Source organism: Erinaceus europaeus, chromosome X (genome assembly GCF_950295315.1).
Source record: "Erinaceus europaeus chromosome X, mEriEur2.1, whole genome shotgun sequence".
In the NCBI taxonomy this organism is placed as follows: domain Eukaryota; kingdom Metazoa; phylum Chordata; class Mammalia; order Eulipotyphla; family Erinaceidae; genus Erinaceus; species Erinaceus europaeus.
Genome location: NC_080185.1, coordinates 43670529 through 43682876, shown reverse-complemented (window position 1 = coordinate 43682876; position 12348 = coordinate 43670529). Strand labels below are relative to the sequence as shown.

The following is a 12348-nucleotide window of genomic DNA, read 5'->3' as shown; positions in this document are numbered from 1 at the left end:
CGTCTTGGCCCCGAAGGCTTGCGAGGTGTGCGTGCCTGTATTGAGAGCAAGAGTTATCCAGCCCTCTCTTGGGTACCGCAGAGGGACAGGAGTAAAGAGCAGAGCACGCCAGGCACTTGAAGATATTTAGTCTCCCTCCCTTTAAGTCCTGCTCCAACCCCCCCCCCCCATACATACACTAGCGAAAAAAAGGCAGCAGCTAGGTCTGCACTCCCGGATGCGGCTGCACCAGCTACAGAGGCTGCGGGCGGAGCCCGAGCGGTAGCCACTTCCCCCTTCTTCTCTCGTGACTCGCGTCCCCCCAGCCCTCCCCCCACCCCCACCCCCACCCCTACCCCTACCCCACCCCCTTCCCTGCAGACACACCCTCCTCCCGGGGCTGGGCTCAGCTCCTGCTTTCCAGAGGAGGGAGCGGCAGCCGCCTCCGGGCTGGACAACAAGCGGCGGGCTGGGAGAGGAGGGAGAGGAGGGGAGGGAGAGGAGGGGACGAGGGAGGAGCGCGGCGGGAGGAGGGAGGAGCCGCGGGAGCCGCGCCGCCGCCTAGCTGCTATGTGGCGGGCCAGTCGGCGGGTAAACACCAGGAGCAGCAGCGGCGGCCGGGGTCGCCCGGGTCTGGGGCAGTGAGTCCGCCCGCCGCCGCTGAGCCCTGCAAGCACTGCCATGGCCGAAGTGCGCAAATTCACCAAGCGGCTCAGCAAACCCGGCACGGCGGCCGAGCTCCGTCAGAGCGTGTCGGAGGCCGTACGCGGCTCTGTGGTGCTGGTGAGTGGCCGAGGGTCCCGGGGGACGCGCTCCGGGCGCCAGCGAGCGGGGTGGGGAGCGGGCGGCTCTCCCCGCGCGGGGGTCAGGGCCGGAGGGGCGCTCGGGCTGCGGCCGGCTGCGCCACGCGCGCTCTTTTCTCCGCTTCAGTAAGTTTGAGCACCCGCCGCCGCACTGGCCGAGGTCCGAGTCCCAGGCGCCCGCTGACAGCGGCACTGAGAGGCGTGCGCTCGAGTGGACGCTGCGGAGCAATCCGGAATGGGGTGGGGTCGCGGGGAGGCTCGGAGTGCCGAGCGGGAGAGTGAGGGTTCTGGCCGGCGGCTGGAGGTGTGAACAGGGGCGAGACTGCCTTGCGCTCGGCACAAAGAGCCCGGGAGCAGGCGCGACGAGCTCCCCATTCCCTCCTCTAGGCACCTGAGCCAGGCGAGGCGGAAGGATGCGATGAACGTTATACACACACACACATACACACACACACACACACACACACACACACACCACAAAAAGGAACCCCACCCAAAAATCCCCCGGCGCCCCAGCTCCGGCGGGCAGCGAGAACAGAGGAAACTGGGCGACTTCCTCCTGCTACTGGGGAAGAGAGGGCTATGATGGGTGTCTGTGGGGGTGCTTCACGCCACTGCCTCCCAGAAGGGAAGGGGTCTGAAACAACGGGGTTCAGGCGTGGAGTTGGACACAGCTGGGTGGGGGTATCCCTTGGGACCTCTGAGCACTTTGGGGGGAAGGAGATGGGACCATGGGCTGGGGAAGATGGGATGGGTCAGTTCAGAGATGAAGGATATCTGGGCGAGAACCCCACCGCCCAGAGCTGGGGAGGGGGGCGCGCGCCCTGAGCTGGGGGGGATGGGGGATTTTTAAAGAGCTACAACCCTCCCCCCTGAGACCCCCCTTCCCCCAGGGACCCCCTCCATCTTAGCTTGAACCTCATTCTGATTGTGTGATTCTGGAGGGAAGCTGATGGGAGCTTTCACGTACTTGCACGTCTGCTCTTTTATTCCAGACAGTCGTTGTCAATTTCATGTACTAGCGAGCAAACCGTACAAAAGCAACCAGGCTGCTTAATTAGCGTTTGGTTGGTTACTTTGGTTTTTTGTTTCGTTTTGCGCCTTGGTTTTAAAACCTTCCCCCTCCTTCTGCTTTACAGCGTGCAATCGTCTATATTTAAAATTCACCACTTAAGAGTAGGCTCTTATTGTTAAAAGAGGAGGAAAAAAAAAAAGGACGACTCATCATCAGAAGGGGACTTCACAGCTTTGGCTTGTAATGGTCCTGTGGCTCTTGTAGCTTCCTCGATAAAACCTACATTAAAGGGAGACCAGGGGCCTGATCCCAACAGCCGAGAAAGTTGACATTAGTGGGAGCTCCGGAGGAGGATCAAAGGTAAACTCCATACCTTTGAGATAAGATCTGATCCCTAATAGCCGCAACTGTGCAAAGCCCCAGGGACTTTAAAGGAAAATCTCTTTCAGTGGCCTGGACCCTTGAAACTGTAATGCTGCTGTTTAGCAGCTTTAAACTGAGATCTTTAATGTTGTTTTAATGGACTTGCCTTATTGTGTTCTTCCCTGCTTCTAGCGTGAGGTCCTGTGGAGGTTGGCTGGGATTATCATCTAACCAGTTAAAGACAGGGAAACTGAGCTTTTTCTTCGGATCTGTGGGTTTTTTTATTTTTATTTTTTTACCTTCAGGGTTATTGCTGGGGCTCAGTGCCTGTACAACAAATACACTGTTCCTGGAGGAATATATATATATATATATTCTCTTTTGTTGCCCTTGTTATTTAGGACACAGAGAAATGGAGAGAGGAGGGGAAGACAGAGAGTTGGAGAGAAAGATAGACACCTGCAGATCTGCTTCACTGCCTGTGAAGCAACCCCTCCCCTGCAGGTGGGGAGCCTAGGGCTCAAACCGGGATCTTTAGGCCAGTCCTTGCACTTTGTGCCATGTGAACTTAACCTGCTGCGCTACTGCTCAGCCCGCCGGGGTGGCTGTTAACAAGTCACTCTATCTCTCCTGCCACTCCACCAGCGAAATGAAGTTAACATTCCAATTCTCTTGCCCAGTCTTTCTTTCTTCCTTCTTTTTCTTCCTTCCTTCCTTTCTTTCTTTTTTTTTTTGGGGGGGGTAGCTTTCTAAAGAAATATGTGCAGCAGGTATAGCTGCTTCAGGAAAGCTGGGAGAGCTGTTCCTGGGAAGAGAAGAAGGAGACTCTCCTAGGAATAGCTGCCCTGTGTAGTTAGTCACTCCTCTATCACCTAGGCTTACTTCAAGGTTCCACTCCACGCAAACTCCATTTTTACCAGGCTGTGCAGAGAGGAATGTATTTCCTGACTGCACTGGATGTGATCCACATTGAGCTTTGGGGGTGGGGGAAATTCTCATCATCAGAATCTATATATCTATATATCTATATCTATATATCTATATCTATATATGTCCCCTAGTGTTTGCGTTTTAGTGTGTTAATAGGACACCTAGAATGTGTATACAGATCAACTTTAGATTGTTCGCAATACTTTAGTGAATGCTATTTATAAGGGAAGGGGGGTTAACTATCTTAGATCCCCCGACTGCCTCTCCCTTCCCCCTCTCTCTGCACCTGCACTGAGTTCTGACTCAAAGCTGGGAGGGTGGAGGGAGTGTTAGCTGGTGGTCTGGGCTGCAGTTGGCACCATAGCTTCTGATGCTTTTCCGATGTAAGTCCCCAAGTGTTTCTTAGGGGTAGCCAAAGTAGGATTTGCACTTGCTGTCACAAACCCCTGAAAGTCACATTAAGGCTTCCTTATGGAGGGCGAGCTCCCCCCTTCCCCTCAAGCCTGTCTCTCATCACAGCTTGCGAGACCTTCCAAACCCAACTACTAAGCCCCATTTCTTACTGGGAGAGGTTTGTTTGTTTCTTTATTTTACTTTAAAACTTTCTTTTTAAAAAAATAATATTTATGTATCCCCTTTTTGTTGTCCTTGTTTTTTACTGTTGTAATTATTATTGTTGTTATTGATGTCGTTTTTGTTGGATAGGACAGAGAGAAATGGACAGAGGAAGAGAAGCTGAGGATAGACACCTACAGACCTGCTTCACTGCCAGTGCATGAAGCAACTCCCCTGCAGGTGGGGAGCCGGGGGCTAGAGCCAGGATCCTTAGGTCCTTGTGTTTTGCGCCACGTGCGCTTAACCCGCTGCGCTACAGCCTGACTCCCTATGCAAAGCACAACGACCTGCATAAGGATCCCGGTTCTAGCCTCCGGCTCCCCACCTGCAGGGGAGTTGCTTCACGGGCAGTGAAGCAGGTCTGTAGGTGTCTATCTTTCTCTCCCCCTCTCTGTCTTCCATTTCTCTCTGTCCTATCCAGCAAGGATGGCATCAATAACAACAATAATAACTACAACAATAAAACAAGGGCAACAAAAGGGAATAAATAAATAAATAAATAGAAAAAATTCATTTTCTGGCACATTGCTTGTATCATACATTCTTTTTAAAATTTTTAAATATTTATTTATTTTCCCTTTTGTTGCCCTTGTTTTTCTTTTATTCTTGTAGTAGTAGTTGTTGTTGATGTCATCCTTGTTAGGACAGAGAGAAATGGAGAGAGAAAGGAAAGACAAAGAGAGGGAGAGAAAGATAGACACCTGCAGACCTGCTTCACCGTCTGTGAAGTGATTCCCCTGCAGGTGGGGAGCCAGGGGCTGGAACCTGGATCCTTATGCTGGTCCTTGTGCTTTGCACCACGTAGTGCGCTTACCCCTTGCATTACCTAACGCCTGACTCCCGCATCATTCTTGCTCTATATTTGAAAGATTCAAAAGGCCTAGGCGCTATATAGTACATAGTTTTGTATTCAGGCCTTCATTCAGCTATTAGAACTTCTACAGATTTCCTAATTATATCTTGAAGCAGCCACAGAAAGCAAGACTGTAGTCTTGTGCGAATTTAGCATTTTTCTTTTTTTTTTTTTTGGGGGGGGAAGGTTGCTTTTTAACCGAGGGAAAAGGATCACTAGTACAGAATTAACCATTGACAGAGAGTTCTCCCAAGAGTGTCTTGGGCAGGACTATTAGCAAAGGAGAGAGTGTGATCAAGTGAGAAATGTGTACATATATACTTGTTTTTATTCTAGTTTTATTTATTTATTTTATTTTGCCTCCAGGGTTATCTCAGGGGCTTGATGCCAGTATTGCTCCTGGAGGCCATTTTTTTCCTCATTTTTGTTGCTGTTACTGCTGTTGTTGTTGTTGGGTAGGACAGAGAAATTGAGAGAAGAGGGGAAGACAGGAGGCAAGATAGAGACACCTGTGGACCTGCTTCACCCTTTGTGAAGCGACCCCTCCCCCGCAGCTGGGGAGCCAGGGGCTCAAACCGGGATCCTTCAGCTGCTCCTTGAGCTTGCTGCCTTGTTCACTTAACCCGGTGCTCTGGTGCTCTACCGCCTGGTTCCCCTATTCTAGTTAATTTAAAAAAGCATTTATTTATGGAGAGAGGGCAGAGGTATTTTTATCCTTTATTTATTTATTTTACCCTCCAGGGTTATTGCTGGGGCTCGGTGCCTGCACTATGAATCCACTGCGCCTGGAGAGTATTTTTTCCCTTTTGTTGCCCTGTTGTCCATCGGTGTTGTTGTTACCCATTATTGTTGTCGTTGTTGTTGGATAGGACAGAGAGAAATGGAGAGAGGAGAGGAAGACAGAGGGGGAGAGAGAAAGAAAGACATCTGAAGACCTGCTTCACCGCTTGTGAAGGGACACCCCTGCAGGTGGGGAGCCGGGGCTGGAACAGAACCGGGATCCTTCTGCTGGTCCTTGCACTTTGCTCCATGTGCGCTTAACCCACTGCGATACCCCCCGGCCCCCATCCTTTAGTTTTTTTTTTTTGTGTGTGTGTGTGTGTTTAAATTCTTTCATTGATGTGGTTTATATCTGTTACAAAATAACCTGTATTTCTTTGAAACACATAAATAATAAAACACATGAACTTTAAAAAATTTTTTTTGGGGGGGCACAGAACTGTCATGGTAGGTGCAGTGTGAATCTATATCCTTATAATCTGATTATCTTGCAAATATACTACATTGCTAAGAAAAAAATACATATATTTATTAACAGAGAGAGACAACTAGAACATCACTCTGGCATATGAGACACTGGGGATCAAACCTGGGGTGCATTGCTTATGAGCTTTATCCATTTTTATCCACTGCACCACCTCCTGGTCTCCAACATGTTTTTGTTTTTAAATGCTGAATTTTAACACTGCTTTTGCTGGAGTTCAGGAGCTGGCTCTGTGTGCCAGAGGGTGGAACAAAAGCATCTGTTCAACCTGTCCTAGTCTGGATGCCCAAGAGGAATCACCATGTCAGCCTGGGCAAGTCACCCAGCGGACTCTTAAAGATTGTCTGCTTACTGCACTAGCCCTCAAATCTAGTCAGGAGAGAAAGGCTGGGTGGCAGGGGTTCCAGTCCCTTGAGTACTGAGTCCCCTGGCTGGTACCCACTGGGTTTCTTATAACCACTCCAGGAGAGAGAAGCAGAATCCTCCCCCTCACCTCCACCCCCAAGAGGATGGCTGGAGAGCCCTGCAGCTGTCGCACCCCCACACCACCCCCAGGCCCTACACACAGCTACCTTTGTATGGAATGCTTGTTATGTTCCTTTTAGGGCAGGCCGGAAGAGGACCTGCTCCCTCTGCCCAGGGGGATTTGTGGGAAGTGCTTAATATAGGACCCAACAATTTACATGTGGAAGGAAGCCAGTTTCAAGGGCTTCAGGATCAGTCCTTTTCTTGTTCAGAGTCTTAGCTGGGCAGTGTGAGTTCATCGCAGTGCTAATGCTTCAATCTGAAATAGGCTCTACTTCTGTGAGCTTCTCCAGTTAAGGAGGGCCCCAGAAGAAGTATTGGTTCTGAAGCCCCCAGTGGGGGAGTTTTGCTGTGAGCAGAGGCAGAGCCCTCCCAAATGTTGGCGGGCATTTGTTTAGGTAAATTCTCTGGGTTGATTGCTCTCCTATTCTAATCATCAGTAAGCCCTTTGGGTGGGGCCTCATCTTCCCACATCACACAATAAATGTGTACTTATCTGAGAGAAAGGACTGCATATTGGCTTATGCCTCAGAGCAGAGTGTACACATTACCAAGTGTGAGGAAGGACCAAGGTTCGAGCCCCAGGTCCCTACCTGCAGTGGAACAGGCCTGCAAGTGTCTCTTCCTCTCTTTCTCCCTTTCTGGTAAAGCAAAGGACTCTGGGGAAAGAGGGGGGAAAAGAAGAGATGGAGCAGCTTTTGGGGTTCCTGGTGCATGATGGAGGGGGAAGACCTAGGTTGAGGGAAACTGTTTTGCAGCCACCTAACATGGGTAGATTAAAGGTTGTACCCCTGTACTGCCAAGGGGGGGGAAAAGTGGATGCTTGAGACAACAGCAACAACAGAATCATTACTGAATGGTGGAACTGTGCAGGCATGAGCTCCAGTGATAATCCTGCTGGGAGAAAAAAAAAAGAAAGAAAAGAAAAATAGAAAAGTTAGAAAAGCAAGACCAGTCATCACCCAGAGGGAACTCTGTAAATAATTCTGATGTCTTTGCGCTGAAATGATTTGTCTCTGGATCCTGTCTCCATCTCTGTGTCTATACAGAAACACAGGGATTGAAAACGGATCCAAGTGAGAGGTTCCCACTGAGTCACCATCTTCTGACCATTTCTTCATACCAAATCGACATCTTCTTTAATGGCGGTCCTGAAATGTCACTGTGGGTGCACCGAGGGTCGTCATTGCTCTTGTCCTTTTGCCATTTTTAATAAGCTCTTTTTCTGTGATCTCTTAATTTTGCTTTATGGGCACACTAGCTGTGCAAAGCTCTTTTTTTTAAATTTACTTGTTATGTTTTGCTCCATGATATTTCTTTTCAATTCTTTTTATTTTACTTTATTTATTTTGCATAGTGAGGAAAAGAGAAAGGGAGACACTGGTAGCGCCGTTTCATTGCTTGTGAAGCTTCCCTCTTGCAGGTGGTGAGCAGGGTTTTAAGGTGTCCTTAAACAATGCAACATGTGTGCTCTACTGGGTGTGCCACTGCAGGGGCTGGGTGGTAGTGTACCTAGTACAGTGCACATGTTGCCATGTGATGGGACTTGGGTTCAAGCCCTCAATCCCCACTTGGAAGCAGGAAGCTTCATGAACAGTGGAGCAGTGCTAAAGGTACCTCTTTATCCCACTCTATCTCCGTCTCTCCTCTTAATTTCTCTGTGGCACTATTTAACAATACATACATACATACATACATACATACATACATACATACATACATACATAAAAAGACCAGCAGGAGCAGTGGATTTGCCATGCAGTTACCAAGCCCTAGCAATAATAATAATAATGGAAAAAATGATTAAGCATGCTCCCAAATCTTACACTTGCCAGTAGTTTAAGTAGCACTTGTGAGAGATGGTTAGGTCTTCTTTTCAAAAGAACATGAATAGAACAAGTTTTTAGTACCAAAAATCCTTTTTATGAATTGTTATCTGTGAACACCTGTGGCCAGTAGTTTATTTTTTTAATTTATTTATTTTTCCTTTTGTTGCCCTTATTCTTTTTCATTGTTGTTACAATTATTACTGTTGTTATTGATGTCATCGTTGTTGGATAGGGCAGAGAGAAATGGAGAGAGGAGGGGAAGACAGAGAGGGATAGAGAAAGATAAGACACCTGCAGACCTGCTTCACTGCCTGTGAAGTGACCCCCCTGCAGGTGGGGAGCTGGGGGCTCGAACCGGGATCCTTCTGCCAGTCCTTGCACTTTGAACCACGTGCGCTTAACCCGCTGCGCTACCGCCCAACTCCCATGCCACTAGTTGTGTATTCTTCAGGTTAGCTCCTTGCAGTGCTTGCTAATCCTCCAGGAGAGACCCTCAGACTGTCTTCTTCCTTTCCTTATTTAGGTAACGGGGAGACTGTGAGCTCTGAAGCCCAGCCCAGGGGTGGAAGAGATAGTTCTGTGTGTCAGGTATAAATGATGGGAGAAGGGTGACGGGGCGGGGGGGGGGGCACTGCTGTCTGACTGTTGCCAACTGTTGGCAGCACGCCCTTTTGCAAAAGAATAAATGCCTTGCTTTAACTCTTTATTGTTTACCTTGACAAGTAATTTTAATTGGTTGTCATTTACAACACATTGATATAGACATCAACTGAACGGCCCAGTTTGTCCAGGCAGTTTCAAACTTCCTAGATTGTGCCCCTAAGGATAAATGTCTAGCAAGGAAATTTTTTGCTCAAACATTGTATATATACTTTCAGCTTTAAATATGCTTCTCAAACCTCCAGTCAGGTTGCTCTGCCGAAAGTCACCATCACTAGCTGACGCAAGAATTCTTCCATACCAGCACAGCTTGTTAGCAGCTTTAAATCTTGATAGTCTGGTAGGAGATAAGTGTGCATCATTAGTCAAAGTTGCATTTCTCTGATCGCTCTTGAACGGTCTTTTGCATGGTGTTTAGCCATTTGCAATTCTTTCTATTTTTTATTTTGTAAAAAATGGTTTATGTTTTGAGGGTTAGAGTGAGCCTTGCAGACTTGGTGCCTTGTTTGCAATTCTTACAGTAAAGACCTCCGTGGCTGAGATTCTGTTTCCATAAGTCTGGGCTGGGACCAGATAACTCTGTTCAGAAATCTACCCAAGGTAATTATATATTTCCTCTTTTGTTGCCCATGTTTTTTTTATTGTTGTAATTATTACTATGGATGTCATTGTTGTTAGATAGGATAGAGAGAAGTGGAGAGAGAAGGGGAAGTCAGGGGGAGAGAAAGAGAGACACCTGCAGACCTGCTTCAGCGCCTGTGAAGTGACTCCCCTGCAGGTGGGGAGCCAGGGGCTCGAACCAGGATCCTTACGTGGTCCTTGTGCTTTGCACCATTGTTGAAGCATACAACACACCATGTGCGCTTAACCGCTGCCCAAAGGTCCTTTTGATGTCCCTAGAAACTGATGTAGATTACTTACCTCACTGAAGGCAAGAATGCCCCCCCTTACATGTATCCTCGACAAATGGTTATCTTTTTTGTTGTTGTTGTTTTTTTTTTTTTTTTTTAAGATAAAGATAGAGACAAAGAGGCAGAGAGAGAGAGAGAGAGAGAATGAAATCACAACATCAAAGCTTCCGTTAGTGAGGTGGGGGCCAGCAAAGGAGTGTGTTATCCAAGTGAGCTATTTTGTTGGTCCCAGTTTTTCTTTCTTTTTTATAGAAGGAGACAGAAGGGGGGAGAGATCACAATACAGAGACTTTCATCAGTGTGCTGGAGGCTGTGCTTGAAGCTGGGTCAAGCACATGACAAAACAGCAGACTACCCCAGTGAGTTATTTCCCTGGCTCTTATCTAACTTCTTATACGTGCTCTGCCACTTTGAGGATTGTGCTCTTGAGCTAAAGTACCACCACAGACTAGCTAGCTAGTCGTGCCTTTGCAGTCTCACAGAATCTGTTTGCTTCCTCTTTCACTTAACAACCCTTCAAATATTTGGGGACGGTCACCAAGTGCTTTTTCAGTTGAGAGAGACTGTTTAGCCATAAAAAGTCATGCTGGAGATTGAACCCAGGTCCTCCTCACATATGCGAAGAATGCTTTCTATGGCTAAGTCACTTCCTGATCTGATTTTCATCCTGCTCTGTTAGCGTTTGAAGGAGAAACATCACAGCCCCACAATTCCATCTGTAGTGTTCCCTTGTGTCGTCCTCATGTGGTCATGCAGATCAAACCTATGACTCCATGCACAGGAAGTCCTGTGCTGTACCCACTAAACCACCTCCTAGATTCCTCTGTTCCACATGTGAAATTCACTTTTCACAAAGCCAAACAACCCTCATGTCTCTTCTCTCACTAAGGAGTGAGTTAATTGCAATATCCATCACTATAATTAGGATCATCCTAGGGGTCTCTGCCAGCTTGCTAGTCTTCCAGTTGTTTTCCTTCCAGTATGGGAGACAGAACACAGGCTCAAGCATCGGACTTGGCCTTGAATCTCATCTCTGTTACCTATTTGCTTTGTGAACTGAGGTAGGTAACCAAATGTCCTGGTCCTCATCTGTGAGCCTTGTGCCTATTTTGTAGAATTCTCCAGAGGAACATGGCTGCCATCTAAATGATTCATAAAGGAAAAAAAAAAAAAAGGTGGTGGGGATGCTGGTATGGAGATAGTAATCTGGAAGGGTTTATCACAGAATGAGAGAGAGGGGGCAGTATTTCTTAGGTTTGGATATGACTCAAGAAGTCAGGGCCAGGGTATCCAACTCCGTTCCTATTGCTTTACCCAGTGCTTGGTGAGAAATTCAGTGATAACAACATGGCTGATAGGACAGGTGTCGGGTGACTGGAAGCCAGGTTAGCTAGCTAAAAATATCGAGTTCTGTAGTCCAGGAAAGAAGTAGAAAAAGCTTTCACTGAGGCAGTAAGAGTGAAGAAAAGGGAAGGGAGCTATGACATGTTTCAGTGTTCAACAACAGGGTTTGGCGATTCTTAAAGGGGGAGGGGGGGAGGGAGAAGTGGGAGGAAGAGAGAGAAGTGGAGGAGGTGGAGTCCAGATGGTTGAGTTTCTCAGTTTGGGGAAATAGTATGAGAAGCTGGTTTGGGGACAGGGAGGAAGAAGAAAATACGCAGCCTCCACCTGAGAGAGCTGTCATGGCAAAGCCAGGTTTCATGTGAGCAAGGCAGCAGGAACATTCTAGAGGGGAGGCTGAGCACATAGGGTTGTGTTTTGGCAAAAGACTAGGATTCTTGAGGCCCGAGAGGAAAGGACTCCAAGTGGAATCAGATAGGGGAGGAGAAAGTTAGGTGAGCTTATTTGATCAAAGAGAAAAGGTTTTTGTGCTGTTTCACTGCTTGGCTTTCTTTCTTTTTCTTTCTTTCTTTTTTTCTTCTTTTTTGATTTTTAACACTGGGGCTTTATCACTCTAGATCAATATTTTCAGATAGTAGAAGAATAGGAAGAGGAGGAAGAAGAAGAGGAGGAGGAGGAAGAGAGAGAGAGAAAGAGAGAGAGACTGAGACTATAGCACTGGAGCTTCTACCATGGTGGAGGCCAGGTTTGAACCTGGGTCATGTGCATGGCAAACCATATGCACTGGGTTTGGCTATCTTCAGAGCCATGCAATCAACAATGGGCATGTTGAAAGCAGTATTTTATTTTCCCGTTACGCTGAAGGTATGGTCAGAAACTATTGGAGGGAGAAGGAGCTAGGGCCACTTCTCTCTTTTCTGTGAATTCCAAACAGTAATTAAAATTTTATTTATTCACTTATTTTTCTCTCTCTTTTTAAATTAATTTAATTATGAATGGCAAGTCCATTGGATAAGAGGGGTACAGTTCCACACAATTCCCACCACTAGAGTTCTGCATTCCATCCCCTCCTTTGGAAGCTTTCCTATTCTTTATCCCTTTGGGAGCATGGACCCAGGGTCATTATGGGGTGCAGAAGGTGGAAGGTCTGGCTTCTGTAATAGTTTCTCTACTGGACATGGGCATTGGCAGGTCTATCCATACTCCCAGCTGTTTCTGTATTTCCCTAGTGGGGAAGGGCTCTGGTGAGGTGAGGGTCCA

The 12348-nt window shown here is 47.6% G+C and overlaps 1 protein-coding gene across 4 annotated transcripts in view; it reads left to right on the top strand.

Moving 5' to 3' along the window:
* The first annotated feature begins 478 nt into the window (after window positions 1-478).
* The window catches only part of DOCK11 (dedicator of cytokinesis 11), a 328799-nt gene continuing 316929 nt past the window's right edge, over window positions 479-12348 (top strand). For 2 of the 4 annotated variants that reach the window (XM_060182487.1, XM_060182486.1), the window contains exon 1: window positions 479-762. In XM_060182487.1, coding sequence (XP_060038470.1) covers window positions 661-762 — 102 coding nt within the window. In that variant the 5' untranslated portion in view covers window positions 479-660. The remainder of the gene's footprint in view (window positions 763-12348) is intronic. The other 2 variants (XM_007530393.3, XM_060182485.1) reach the window with 1 other exon arrangement.